Here is a 15,064-nt window from a genome sequence, read left to right on the forward strand (position 1 = left end):
AAATGCTGCATCTTTTCCTGCCTGCTCTGCAGCATTAAATTATGTTTTAACATACGGAAAGCTCTTATAAAGTCTTACTTCCACCCTTAAGCAGCGGCTAACAGCAGCCAAACTTCCAAGCCTTGCAAACCAGGGCTTGGCCGTCTTGCAAGTTCCTCAGCAATAAAAACAATGGTGTCCACCTGCCATTTTGAACTTGGGGAGAGGAGAGTCTCCCTCCCTCCCATTAAGCAAAATCCTTAATGATAGGTCGGAGGGCCAGTTCAGGTGTCCCTCTGACTTCTCCCCAACCTCTTTACAGTTGTTGTTGTTGTTTAGTCGTTTAGTTGTGTCCGACTCTTCGTGACCCCCTGGACCAGAGCACACCAGGCACTCCTGTCTTCCACTGCCTCCCGCAGTTTGGTCAAACTCATGGTGGTAGCTTTGAAAACACTGTCCAGCCATCTCGTCCTCTGTTGTCCCCTTCTCCTTGTGCCCTCCATCTTTCCCAACATCAGGGTCTTTTCCAGGGAGCCTTCTCTTCTCACGAGGTGGCCAAAGTACTGGAGCCTCAGCTTCAGGATCTGTCCTTCCAGTGAGCACTCAGGGCTGATTTCCTTCCGAATTTCCTTAAGAATTTCCCCTACTCTTTACAGTAGGGGATGATTTACAAAGAAGGTCCTCAGGTGGCTTAACCCCTGCATTGCTGGATGAGTGCGCTCAGTGAAGGGAGATAGGCAAACCAGAGTCTGATGAAGAAAGGAACCGATAAGGCAGCCTTCAGATCAGTATCAAGGCAGCTGTTCTTCCACAGAAATTGTCGTACTTTCCCCATCTCCTCCAGGGTATGTAATGCAGGAAGCTCAGACTGGCATTCTCACGTCTCCCAGAGCAATCCAGCAGCTGTCCTACCCAGATTGACAGCACTGCTTATTTGGCTCCTGATACTCGCCCAGATCTATTACGCTGCCTCAAGGAGGCTCTACTAGTGTAGCAAGAGAGGTGGGTTATGCCCACAGCATCTCCGAAGCTCCTAGGCACTCTGTTGCACCTCTGCAAAATACACCCAACGCTAGACAAGAACAAGCTCCGTCTCAGACGAAATATCAAATATTTCAAGTTCCAAATATCCCCACAAAGGTCCTCAGTCCCAGTCCAGAGGCTCTGCTTCCCCTGAGCTTCAGGATAGGGGAACTCGACCCCAACCCATGAATTCCACGTCCTCTGAAGACCTTGACCTTGACCATCAGCCTTACAAGGACAGCGATGACGATTGGAGTGATGAATCAGAAGTCAAGAGTTATATAGAGTGTTTAAAGACTCATTACTTTGCAGAACGCAGTAGGAGTAGAGGAGGAGACTATTCCTGAGCTGCGCAGGGGGGTGGGGACTGGTCGAATTCCCCCCATCCACTTCCCCGCGGCTCCCAAGGACCGGAAGGGGTTGGAAGAGGCAACTTGCATATAGGAGAGGTTGCAGGCTGCTTGTGTGCATGTTGTCAGGTATGGGTACTTAAGTTTGGGGGAGGCATGGCCAACCGTTCAGCTCAGAGTGCAAGCCTTGGGAGGGGATGCCAGCTACTTAATCACCAGGAGCGTGTGTTTTGTGTGTTTGCTGCATCTTAGCTGGCTCTGTCAGTAAAGAATTAAACCACCAGCTGTTTGTCCTCCTTGGGCAGACATTCAGTAGTGCAGCATTGTTGCATCTTCCATAGAGATAGAGTGATTCTTCGTATCAGTCCATCTTTCCTACCAAAGATACTCTCCCAAATCCACTGCCAGCAAGAAGAGCTCATTCTTCCATCTTTCTGACCATCTCCAGTTCACACCTCCAAATAGGCATGGCACTCCCTGGACATGTGCCATTAAAGTCTACCTTCATCCCACAAAACCACTTTGTCAGACCACGTCATTTTTTTGTCTCCTTCCACCAGCCAAATGCCTCATCTGATTTACTTGTGTCTGGCTATCATTAAACGCCACGCAACTATCTTGGCCAGCCCCCAGTTGATGGAGATGGTCAGCCCACCACCATCCCTCCCCTGGGAGTCACCATTCTAGACCATCCTTCTTCACTTATAGTCAACATCGTATCTTTTGAGTTGTAGCTGGTAATTTGCACGTGAGCATCTTAAATCGTTTTGCATCTTCTGCCTCTGTCTAATTACTTCAGGAGCAGGCAAGTTGCTGAAACTTGGGGGGGTATTTTAAAAATTAATTGTAGTTTGCATAGAAAGGACTGCTGTGGAATTTGTTTAATGTGTGCACATGCATGCACACATAAAAATTAAGTCAGGAATGGGAAAAGGGAAGGGATAGTTAATTACATAGCTGTATCACATGCTTTGGTTATTGTATTGTAGTACATTCTGTGGTTGCCTTTTGCTTGCCATGTGTTTCAGAACCCTATTCAATGTCTCAGTTGTGCCCTATATGGTTTGGGTCCAGAATATCTGAAGGACTGCCTGAACGCACCTGTTGAAATGTTCTGGGGATCCTCCGTTCCACGTATTGTATGTGCTGTAATGTGTGGGACAGGGTCTTCTCAGAGGTGGCACCTAAGCCCCTGGTCTTCTGAAAGATGGTTAAAACAGTTTTATTTAAACATGCCTTTGATGCTGTCTGATCATAGAACTATAGAGTTTGATGGGACCATAAGGGTCATCTAGTCCAACCCCTTGCAATGCAGGGGTCTTTTTGATCCTCAGACTTGTTTTATGATTTTCCTGTTTTTTGTAAGTTAGTTGTTTGTCTGTGAACTGCTTGGGGGCAGGGGGGCAAGAACACACATACACACACATTTATATATACTTATAACCACAGCTTCTTCATGGAAGGGATGTAGATCAAACAGATTTATGGCCTGGTTTCAATTGTTTTATCCATGCAATTTTAAAGAGATTTCAGACATCTCCTTGGTAAGGATTTTAGTGTTATATATTCCTAGCGTTACAGACAGGGCTCCTTTGGCAGGAAGGGAATCCAGTAAATAAGTATAAAGGTTAGGACTTCTGTTTACTACTATTATGTAGTTTGCTCATAATGACTCACTACTTTGATAACAACGCCTAGTGTCGAATATAATGCATTTGAAGCATTCCAAGCACTGCACATACATTATGGTAATATTTTCAACTCGCTGTCGTATTGTCCCCAATTGCAGTTCAAGGGTCCTCTGAGAGCCCTTAGTAAATTTGTGGCTGAAGTGAAAATTGATCAGAGGTGTTTGGGGCTGCTGTGCTAGTCCTTCACTGTTGCTGTGCTCAACACATCACACCTCATGTTATGTTTTCAGTGAGGCTGCAAGTATCTGTAGTACTTTCCTCACAGCCCTTAGGTTAAGTGGCAAAGCTTCAAGACACAAGTTCTGAGACGCAAGGATTCAAATTGGGTTCGGTAAGCGATGGGAAGATCCCTTCAGGCTAAAAGGGTTCCCCACTCCTGGGTTATTGTAATTGTGTTCATATTTAAATTGTGAATCTATGACAATCTACAAGGGTCCATGCTTGCGTCACCTGCCAACCGCATCTATCCCTTTGCCAAATCTTCCACCGCACCTGACAGCCCCTCCCTTTACACCTCACCCATCCCCTCACCTATCATTTCACAGCTTGCACAATCCTCTCCTCTCCCTCTCCTCCCAGCTCACCCCACCCACCCACCCCTCCATTGCCTGAAACCAAACTGCTCTCTGAAGCATGTTCTACCCTCCTTTAAATGCTTGCCTGGGCCACCTGCCCCTAAGATGTGAATCTTATTCCCAATCCATAGAAAGATTGTTGTTGAAGTAAATGCTCTCATCATAGCCTATTTGTTTTGCCATTTACTCCTTTTTCTTCTTTTCGGCTGAATCTCTTTAAGGCAGAGATGGGGAAACCATGTGCCCTTCAGTTGCTGTCATCCCTGACTACTGGCCATGCTGCCTGGGGCTGATCAGACTTAAGAGTCCAATGTCTAGAAGGCTACAAAAGGCCTTTGTACCAATATATATATATATGGATGCAATACATGTGTACTGTGGTGTACGTGGTTTAATCTCCAACATACAAAGAGAAAATTTGCAGGAGGAGGAAGGAGACTTAACCTTTGAAGACAAACTTGATGAAAACATTTGGCATGTTCTTGTGTATGGGAAATCAAGAATATATTGCTAAAATCTTCATGGGCAGAGCAAACGAGAGCTGCAGACACTAAGAATATGGTGATAGAGAGTTGCACACATATAAGTATGGTGTGGGTATTCTGAATAGCTTGGCTAATAACAGCTTTACTCTTCTAGCAGTTGCTGGAAGTCTTCAAGCCTGGGCACTTCAACCTTTTTTTTTGCTACAGGTACTTTCTCCAGAAGCTGTTGGACTTCAACTCCCATCATGCGTAGCCAGCACAGAAAGATGGGGGTTGTATTCCAGCAACATCTAGAGAAGGCAAAAGGTGGGTGAGGGTTGGCAAAGCAATTGGCTGCTCCTGCTGGGAGTGGATCATATGATTGGAACCGATAGGAGAATCATCCTGGGTGCACACCGGATCCCGTGTTCTGCCTCATTAGAATGATCCAGTGTGTACCAAGATTTGTTGGGGTCTTCGGGAGACGCCCCGATAATCAAATTACGCTTTCGGTTTTGCAATGAACGCCGCTGTACGTAAGATAGCATCTCGCCGTTCTGCCCTATGGAAATTTATGCATGTTAGTCATAAAGGGGTGCTCCAACAACCCAGAGATGAAATGAGGCAAAATAAACACATTAACAAACAAATACCATAGCAACCACTTTCCATGCAAAGGAGGCCCTGGCAGACTTGGCTAGCGAGACCCTTCAAAGTCATATTAGTCATTTCCACCCCACCTTCGCCTCTTATGTGTCATTAGGTGGCGCTATGGGAGGGGCTGCCTCTGGAGCAATGCAAGGGAGATGTTTTTTTAGGAAAATCGCCCCCCCAAGCGGCGTTAGAGGCACGGGGAGCGCCTCGTTCCGCGGGACCCGCAAGGCAGGCGGCTCTGGAGCGCGCCCGGGGAGGATCGGAGGCTCCTTTCCGCGCGCCCCTTGCCTTTTCCCCTCGGACGTTTCCGCGCGCCGCCTTGGCTCCTGCCCAAACTGGCTTCTGACGGTTCCAGCGAGGCTGTTGTGGCAAGTCGGGCGGGGGGCGTGGCCCAAAGCGTCCAGGCCGCCAATGGGCGCCGGCCTCTTTTGCATGGATTATGCAATGAGCCCGGAGCCCCCGCAGGTTTTCCATCGGCGGAGCAGGCAGGGAAGCGCTGCTTACACGGAGGAGGAGGAGGACGACGAGAAGGCGCTTGCTTTGGCGCAGCTGCATCTCCGGCTCCCCTTCGCCCTTTCTCCCACTGCCCAGACCTTGCACCCCGCTTTTCCCCTCCAGAAGCCCGGCCGAGGATTATTATTATATATTTTTTTGCCCCCCACCCCCTCCCTTTCCCTGCCATTGCATGACTGCCCAATGGTGTAGGACGCAGGTGGCGATGGATCTAGGCGTCTACCAGCTCAGGCACTTCTCCATTTCTTTCTTATCGTCGCTGCTGGGCACCGACAGTTCTGCCCTGAGGCTCGACAGTAGGTAAATGCGCGCCGCCGGACCCGGGTCTCGATCTCTCCTTGTGCGCTAGCCGCGATTTGGGGCGGGGGGTGTCGCAGATCGCTTTCCATCACCCCCCACCCCCGATCGCGGGCGTGTTTTCTTTTTATTTCCTCCGCGGTGTCGGCGGCTCCTTTTGTCCTGCGGGCGAGAGATCTGGCGTGACACCCTCCGGCTTTGCACCGCTGCAGTTCCCCGCATTATGTAATCCCGAGGCCATCTTCCTGGTTTAGCGGGAGAAGGGGGTGGCGGGGCGGAGGGGGGGGGGTTGGGGTTGGAAACGTCGATCCGGCCGTGCGCGCGATGCCGCCGCCGCTGCTTTTCGCCCGCCGCTAACGCGCTCCTTCCCCGCTTGTGTCTTGCAGCTCCTCCGGTGCCAGCGTCGTAGCGATCGACAACAAAATCGAGCAAGCCATGGTAGGTGCCCGTCCGAGGAATGCGGCGGCGGGGGCGGGAGAGGGAGGGGAGCCGATCGGGAGGGTGCAGCCGCTCGCTGGCTGCTTTCCTGCATCCGAGGCGGCGGCGGATCGGAGCGCGCACTTAACATCGGGGGGGGGGGCATCTGGCCGCGCCTGCAGCCGAGGAGGGCGCCCCGTTTCCTTGCCTCTCCATGGCGCTGGGGCATCGTGCTTAAATGCTGGGGGGTGGAGGGGCACGGGCAGGTAGGTGGGCTAGGAAACGCCGTCATTGTTCGGGGATCGAGGCCTTTCTGCCCCCCCTTCCTTTTGGAGAGGGCAGCCAAAACCCCAAGCAGGCGAATGGGGCTGGCTCTCTGCGCAAAAGCCCCTGGTTTGATGCTTAAATAAATACATATAGCGCACACTTTATGCTTAAATAAATACATCTAGCGCACACTCGGGTACCTTTTCCTTCCGAGACATCCAGCCCCCCCCCCCCGCCTTTGGGCTTTGTTGCTGGAGAACTGTTCTCACGGGATCCTCACCTTCTCCCGTCTCCCTTTCCTCCTCCTCCTCCTCTGTTGCTAGGCAAACTGAACTATAACTCGTGGCTATAAATAACCCGGGGCCTGGGATTGGCCGAGGCTCCGAATCGGGGCGGGCTCCTGGGGTGGGTCTGACGTCAGCGAGGGGGGGGCTGGTGGGGAGGGGAATGCGGCAATCAACCCTGCCCTTTAAGAAGCAGCCAGCTGCAGCCGGTGCTCCGAGGAGGCGGGGCTTGGGGATGCAGGCAGAGAGGGAAGAGAGCAGCGCAGGCAGGCAGGCAAGCAGGCAAGGACTGCTGCAGAGGTGATGGAGAGCTTGTTCTGCAGAGCCACTGCAAGAATGCAAGAGCAGCTGCCTCTGCAGGACTGGAGAGAGGGGGTCTGTCTCAAAATCAGAGCCATCAAGGGGGGGGGGGAGGCAAATAAGACGGGCAGGCAAGCTCAGGGATGCCAACAGTGTTTTTTCTGGGCTCTCTGGCCACTTGCATGCACAGATTTGCCTAAAACGTGCAAAGGTTTTGGGTTATGTGTAAACTGATCTCTTGCTTTCGCTGGTGGTAAGGAGGGCGCCCAAAATGAACTGTGTGCAGCACATCCAGGTAGCAAGACATCTGACAGACAGGAATGTCAACTGGTGAAGAGTTCCCTGTAATTTTATTTCTATATTAAGGAACTGCCGAACCTGTTGAATTTTTGCTGCTGCACGACTCTTATTATTTATTGAATTCATATGCCCTATACCCAGGGGTCTCAGGGCGGTTTACAGAATAAAATCAAGATATAAAACCACAAAATACATGATGAAAATAAAAACAACAACCCAATAGCACCCCCCCCAAAAAAAACATTTTAGAAGGGCATAGGATGTTGCTATTGACAGCAAAAGAGCCCTGCTGCTCTTCATTGCCAATCTTAAAAGAAGCAAAGAGCTCAGATCTAATGACCTATAAACCACATTTGTTACTGTGGGTCTTGATCTACAATACTGCCAATTGATCTACAGTATTGATCTTGGGCTGCTAGCGCTACATTCCATGGCTGGGATGTTTCAGATGGAGGGCAAATCTAAGTGACTTAAACCAAATTCAGATTGAAATCGTTAAAAGCAAGCAGTACATAAATAACCTCAACCGTTTGTTAGGATTATGTGTGTCATCATAACTGCAAGACTGAAATACAGCCCAGTTCAAGCAGCCACACACTTATTTTTCCATGAGCAAAAAGGATTTGAGCTTTTGATATAAATATACCCAAAAATTCCCCTATTTTGTCCAATAGGTGGAAAAGCAATCCTCTTCAGCCTAAAGTGGCTGTTAAAAAAATAAACATAACAACCAACTGCATTTCCTAAAAACAAAATCCAAGAAGCTGACTACAACACAACAAGAAGATTTCACTGTACTATACTATACTATACTATACTATACTATATGTTCCCCCACTCATTTAAACCCCACAGCAACCTCACTTGGTACCTCTTAACCATAGTATCTTTTTAAATCATAGTATTCCCCCCTCCCAAATTTGGATTATATAAAGGCAGTGGGGGTTGGGCGTAGCGGGAAATATAAAAACTTTTCTGCATGAAATAAAATCTGAGTTAGAAAGAGCACGGCCTCCTCCTGTCTTCTGCTTATGTGTGGATGCTGAAAGGCGAGAGCAGGTTCACATCTCACAAAGCAATTGCATTTCATGGTGCCTGCACATTTTGCTTTGCAGATTTAATTCTGCGAGGGCTAGAGGCCTGCTGTTTGCTATCTTGCTAAAATTCAGAGCCTGAGCCCCTTGCTGAATCTGTGTCTGGTACAGCAATATTTATTATTATTATTAACATTTGTATACCGCCCATTGCCTGAAGATCACAGGGCAATTCACATCATAGAAATACAAAATGAGAATGCAGAGAATATAATAAAAACAAAAACAAACCAATAACTTCCCTCCCACCAGCACATTTAAAACACATTACTCCTGTAAAAATAACTGATCAGCTTGCTTCCATTTTACTCAACAGTAGTGCAATCAGACACAGTCTGAGACATTGATTCTTTTGTATCCCTTGTATCTTGTTATGGAATAACAAGAAATATTAGATGTATCTAATGGTGGCATCACCATTTCCTGGTCCTTTTCCAGGAATGTGAACTTTTGAATGCAATGTTTTAGATATATTTACCTGCTACAGAGCCTAGGGCTTGCCGATCAGAAGGTCGGCGGTTCGAATCCCTGCGACGGGGTGAACTCCCGTTGCTCGGTCCCTGCTCCTGCCCGCCTAGCAGTTCGAAAGTACGTCAAAGTCCAAGTAGATAAATAGGCACTGCTCCGGCGGGAAGGTAAATAGCATATCCATGCGCTGCTCTGGTTCGCCAGAAGCGGCTTAGTCATGCTGGCCACATGACCCAGAAGCTGTAAGCTGGCTCCCTCGGCCAGTAAAGCGAGATGAGCGCCGCAACCCCAGAGTCATCCGAGACTGGACCTAATGGTCAGGGGTCCCTTTAACCTTTACCTTTTACCTGCTACTTAGATATTTGTAAGCTAGATTCAGCTGCTCCTTACCTTGCTTGTGCAAACAAACTGCCATGCTAGTGAGCTCCTTTCCTTCACAAAGTAGACAGCTGCGTGCAACCCAACCAGGGTTGCACATAGATACCTGAACAAACACAACGGGGGGAAACACGTAGCAAGGATTTCCATTTGTGGAGTGGGGCTCCCCGCCACCATGCGTGCCCCCCTAAATTTGTTCTGAGGGTTCCTCCAACCTCCAAGAGCAGATTTGGGAAGGTGTGCATTAGGAGGAGAGGGGAAGTCCCTTTACAGAAGTGGCAATGCTTGCACTGATGGCATGTGATAGTTGAATACCACCCTATATTGGGAAGTACATGGTTCCCACTTAGCGCTCCTTGAGATAACAGGACCCTAAGCCATAGCAGAACTCAAGAGAGCAGGAGGAACGGTGACTTCATTCCTCGTGTGACTGCTGACTGTCCTACAGGGGCTCAGTTCTGGTTTATGTTTTTCACTTCTGCTAAAACATAACCATCAGTATGTTTACAGGCTCTGAATTAATTGTTTTTTGAACTGAGCCTGCACTAAAACCTTCCGTACGTGAGCATTCCGTGGAAGATTCAATAAATGGAATGTGGAGGAAACCGTTGAGTGGTGTTCTGGCATGCATATGAGAATTGCGTCCCGTTCCGTTTTGCCTTGATGCGCTTTCCCTTCCTGGAGTCACAGAACTGTTGAGTTGGAAGGGAACCCCAGGGGTGATCTAGTCCGACCCCCTGCAATGCAGGGATCACAGCTCAAAAAAGAAAGAAAAGGCCAATTGAAGGGGAGCCCACCACTTTCCAAGGTCGTCCATTCCTCTGTCAGACTGCTTTTACTGCCAGAAAGTTATTCCTGATGTTCAGGCATAATAATAATAATAATAATAATAATAATAATAATAATAATAATAATAATTTATACCCTGCCCATCTGGCTGGGTTTCCTCAGCCACTCTGGGCGGCTTCCAACAGAATATTAAAATACAATAACCTATTAAACATTAAAAGCTTCCCTAAACAGGGCTTCCTTCAGATGTCTTCTAAAAGTCTGGTAGTTGTTCTTCTCTTGGACATCTGGTGGGAGGGCGTTCCACAGGGTGGGTGCCACTACAGAGAAGGCCCTCTGCCTGGTTCCCTGTAACTTGGCTTCTCACAGTGAGGGAACCGCCAGAAGGCCCTCAGAGCTGGACCTCAGTGTCCGGGCAGAACAATGGGGATGGAGACGCTCCTTCAGGTCTACTGGGCCGAGGCCGTTTAGGGCTTTAAAGGTCACCACCAACACTTTGAATTGTGTTCGGAAACGTATGGGGAGCCAATGTAGCTCTCGGCGGTCATTCCCAGTCACCAGTCTAGCTGCCGCATTCTGGATTAGTTGTAGTTTTTGGGTCACCTTCAAAGGTAGCCCCACATAGAGCGCATTGCAGTAGTCCAAGTGAGAGATAACTAGAGCATGCACTGAAATCCTAGCCTCTGTAGTAGCAGAAAACAAGCATGCTCTATCTTCCATGTGGCCACCCTTCAGATATTGGAAGATGGCTCTCATATCACCTCTCAGTCTCCTCCAGTCCTGACATTTTCTTTTACCCCCTCCAGGATCTTGTAAAGAGCCACTTGATGTACGCTGTAAGAGAGGAAGTGGAGGTTCTCAAAGAGCAGATCAAAGAGCTGATTGAGAAGAACAACCAACTGGAGCAGGAAAACAACCTCCTGAAGACGCTGGCCAGTCCAGAGCAGCTGGCCCAGTTCCAAGCACAGTTGCAGACGAGTCCTTCGCCTGCGCCCTCCCAGCCGCAAGGGACAACTCCGCAGCCTTCCCAGCCAACATCACAAGGATCAGGACCGTCAGCATAGTCTGCAGCGATTCGTTCAGAAGGTTTCTGGACTCTGCCATGGCAGGACTGCCAGGAATCCAGCGTTGCCTATTCCATCCTGCATGCTGTTCCCCAGTCACGAAGACTCTACTGTGCCCCTGCATCCATAGCCACAGAATGTTTTCTTTTCCTGTATTTAGCTGTCCATCGGGAATGAGAGAGCCGAGCTTTCTTTTTATATATATATATTCACGTTGAGTGGGGGAGCGTCTCGTAAATGTTCAGGGAATTAGCACAAATGCACTGGGGACGTCAGTGGCATGCACAGGTGGCTGGTTGGCTGCTAAGACACATGGAGATGTGTGCCTAAAGTCTTTCCCCTTAAGACTTTTCCATGTGGCGCTGCAGTGAATGCGAGTGCTGTGAATCGTGGAGATATGAAGAAAAACCGCTGGGGTAATGGGGTGAAGACCCATTCTCCAGCACTCAACGAAGAAGCCAAAGTAAGGACTGATTAAAAAAAAAGGACTGCGGGAGACGAGTATATTTTGGCTTTCGACGCCTGCAACCTTAAAATGCAGATAATGCACTCATTGTTTTCTGTAGCCAAGGATGGGTACAAAAAGTTGTATTTCTAGAAGGAGAGCAGGTAGGTGGCACATCGTTGTGACATAGGATCATAAAAATGAAGGCTTATTTGCTTCATGTATATTTGTGTATTTAGTGTAATTACTTTGTAAAATAGGAACTGTAACTACTCATTAAGTTGTACAGTGTGAATTTAAAGAATGAACTGAACAAGTTTGGATAGGGTTTTTTTAATTTTATTTTTGATGCTGCGTGAATAAGATTTGCACCTATTCAGCTCTTCAGAAATTGGCTGATGCTGTTTATGTACGTTTTGAACATTTCCTCGGAGCCGAATACCTTGAAATCAAACTCTGTTCACTACAATTCAGTTTCATTCAGAGGGAATCAATTCACAAAAACGAAAACAGTTTCTCACTCAGTCTTTTTTGCATATGATCTGTATAGTACTATGCATATGTTCCTGTGCATGTTCTTGAGAGGGAAAAGGAAAATTGTAAAATGTCAGTATATTTAACTGTTGCACTTCTGAACTTCCAATAAAGCATAAAACATTGATTTAGAAGCTGTGTATCGAGGAGAAAAATTGTTTCCACTTCTGCCTCCAGGTGAAATCCTACAGCCTTTTGGTTCTGATATTTTGAAATATGTACAGTGGGGGTTAATTTATGTCAAGAGTGGTTTTTAATATTTTCCTTTTATAAACCACAAGGGTGTTGGTGGGGGCCAGGATGTTACTAATCCTGCCCTCTACGTCAGGGTGTAAAGGCAGCTCATTGCTACACAGAATGTGACTGTCTTCTGCTGTGTCTCTTAAGCTGAAAGCTCCTTGGCTGGCTGGTGAATGATCAACAGCCACCCCACTGAGTTAAAGCAACAGGAGCCGTTCCTTAGCAACCAACTAGCTGCATTGCCTTGTGACTAATGGCATGTTTGTCCATAGTAGCATGGAAAGTGAAGTTGCGGCTGCAGTTTCCTGAACAGATCATTTAGAGACGGACTGGATTTCGACTCACTGAAATAACATTGCTTAGCATTGATGTCTTCAAAGGTGTAAATCCTGTAAGGTAGATCAGTTTTGTTCTTGCCCCGTATTTCAGCTGGTGCTAGAGAGTTGCATGCTAAAGGTCACCCAGGGAGTAGGTGAGCTGAGTTTCAAACTGGAGACTAATATGTAGCTTAAAATCCATGAATATTTGCTCTCGGACACTAGCTCTCAGCCTTAGTTCCTTAGATTATGTGTCTATCATAATCTCATTAGATTATGCGTCTAATGAGATCTATGACACAACATCCTCTCTTAGATAACAAGAAATACAGTAATAGTTATTTTTTTAAACAAATTGAAAAACCAGAACAACCCTCAATAGGATTGTAGGCATCAAATTGTTTCAGCTGTTTAGAACAGAATAAACAAAATACCTGCATAATTACCGTATTTTTTGCTCCATAAGACTCACTTTTTCCCTCCTGAAAAGTAAGAGGAAATGTGTGTGCGTCTTACGGAGCGAATGCAGGCTGCGCAGCTATCCCAGAAGCCAGAACAGCAAGAGGGATTGCTGCTTTCACTGCGCAGCGATCCCTCTTGCTGTTCTGGCTTCTGAGATTCAGAATATTTTTTTTATCTTGTTTCCCTCCTCCAAAAACTAGGTGCGTCTTGTGGTCTGGTGCGTCTTATAGAGCGAAAAATACGGTAACTGATGGACTTCATTACTGCAAGATGTGACAATGGATGCAACAAAAGACTTGTCACATCTTGTGCACGAAAGCAACAAAATTCATGCAGGATTGGTCTGTCACTGGCTACAATAACCGAATGGAAACTATACATACAGAAGCAATGTCTCTGATGCTGAAACAAAGAGATGAACAAGGCCGCGACTTTTACTTGCTGTTCATGAGCTCCCAGAGACATCTTGATGGGCCACTGTTGGAAAAAGGTTGCAGAAATAGACTAGGTTAGCTCGACTCTTGAATAGCGCAGGGAATAACTGTGTGCGACAGGAACCTTATTACTATAAGCTTTAAAGAAACCGTATCAAACTGAACTCGCCTTAGCAGATCTTTATAATTAATAGAGGATATATTGTTACTTTTATTTAATTATACAAATGTGGCTGGTTTTATACTCGGTCTAACCTTGATGGTGTTGGTAAAAAAACAAGTACAGGTATCTTCTGGCAGCAGTTAGAAGGTGACTCGGTTGAAAAAGATAAAAGCTGGTTCTTCCCACCACTAAATAAATAGGTGGATCGTTTTAAGCCTTTAAATAACAGAACAATTTGATATCCACTACATGCAATGTTTTTTGTTTCTGAAGCGAAGGAAGAGATATACACGAAGGTTGTAAACTCATAAACTGTGTGAACAAAAGAGGGTGAGGTTTTGACTGGCTAAGTGGATTAAAGGTAGACCAGTTTCAAAAATAGTAGCAGCAGTCTGGTCAAAGGACCTACAGACAATAAGATTACTTCCTGGCTCATTAGCTGCCGAGAGATTCAAGAGAGAGTGCACTGGCCTAAAACATCAATTTATGGCTGTCATACTTAAGGGCTGCCACTCTCACATTTTTACGCTCTTAAGTGCACAAGCAGCAGAACCACAAGTCAAATTTGAAAACATCGTCTGCTAGAATCTGTAGCCCTTATTTCCATGCAAATGCATTTTATGTCCAAGGTCTTTGTGATGTTATTCATAATGGTGATTTAAAATACATTGGTTGACTTGGAAATGGGAGAATCAGGATATCAAGTCCTTCCTAGTTTCACCAGATATATTTCCACATTCAGCACTAGACAAACCAGATTCAGAGGATTCACATCCATACATCAAAATACATCATCTGGAAGCTGAATAAATGAAGACTTCACATTGCAGTCTTTACATTTTAGTGTATTTTTGGTCTCTGTGGAAGTCGCCCAGAGTGGCTGGGGAAACCCAGCCAGATGGGCGGGGTACAAATAATAAATTATTATTATATTATTATTTACCTTTTTCCATATCAGGCTGCATAATAACCAGGAAAGTGCCTCTCTCTATTTTCAGACTTGAGAGGCCTGATAGGAACTGACATAGACAGAAACAAACTTCCGTAGAACCAATGAAATAGCAATATTTGTTTTCTCTGTAGTTGTTTGTGAGAATAGATGTGCGGGTCAGAAAAACGGAAAAATTTCTCAAAATGTGAAAAACTCGTAAGGGGGGGGGGGGGAGTAATTAAAGCACCAAACACAAAAAATTGTGACCAGGAAAAACAAGAATTCCAAAAAAGTTTAAAACACCCCAAATACTGACACATGTCGGGGGGGGGGGTCCAAAAAAATGTGGGAAATGGTCTGGAGAATCAAAGATTCCAAAAAATGTCAAAAAGAAAGAAAGAAAATAGCAACCTGCCAATCTGGAAAAACAAGAACTCAAAAAACTCTGAAAAACACAATAAATAATGCTCCCAAAATGAAAAATTACAAAAAGAGAGAGTGAAAAATAGTCAGGAGAATAAAAAATTATCCGACATAGCAAAAAAATTGTGACCTGCCTGTAAGAAAAGCCAAAAATTCAGGAAAAAAATGTGAAAATGAGTCAGGGGAAATTGAAATTCCAAAAATTGTG

At 46.3% G+C, this 15,064-nt stretch overlaps 1 protein-coding gene across 7 annotated transcripts in view; it reads left to right on the forward strand.

Annotated features, from left to right (window-relative positions):
- The window catches only part of TSC22D1 (TSC22 domain family member 1), a 71,525-nt gene extending 59,505 nt beyond the window's left edge, over positions 1–12,020 (forward strand). For 2 of the 7 annotated variants that reach the window (XM_083615548.1, XM_083615551.1), the window contains exons 2-3: positions 5,933–5,984; positions 10,650–12,020. In XM_083615548.1, coding sequence (XP_083471674.1) covers positions 5,933–5,984; positions 10,650–10,907 — 310 coding nt within the window. In that variant the 3' untranslated portion in view covers positions 10,908–12,020. Of the gene's footprint in view, positions 1–1,405; positions 5,550–5,723; positions 5,772–5,932; positions 5,985–10,649 lie in introns of those variants that run through there. The other 5 variants (XM_083615550.1, XM_083615554.1, XM_083615549.1 and 2 more) reach the window with 5 other exon arrangements.
- The last annotated feature ends 3,044 nt before the right edge of the window (positions 12,021–15,064 follow it).

Source organism: Podarcis filfolensis, assembly GCF_964270895.1.
Source record: "Podarcis filfolensis genome assembly, chromosome: 5".
Taxonomy (NCBI): Eukaryota; Metazoa; Chordata; class Lepidosauria; order Squamata; family Lacertidae; genus Podarcis; species Podarcis filfolensis.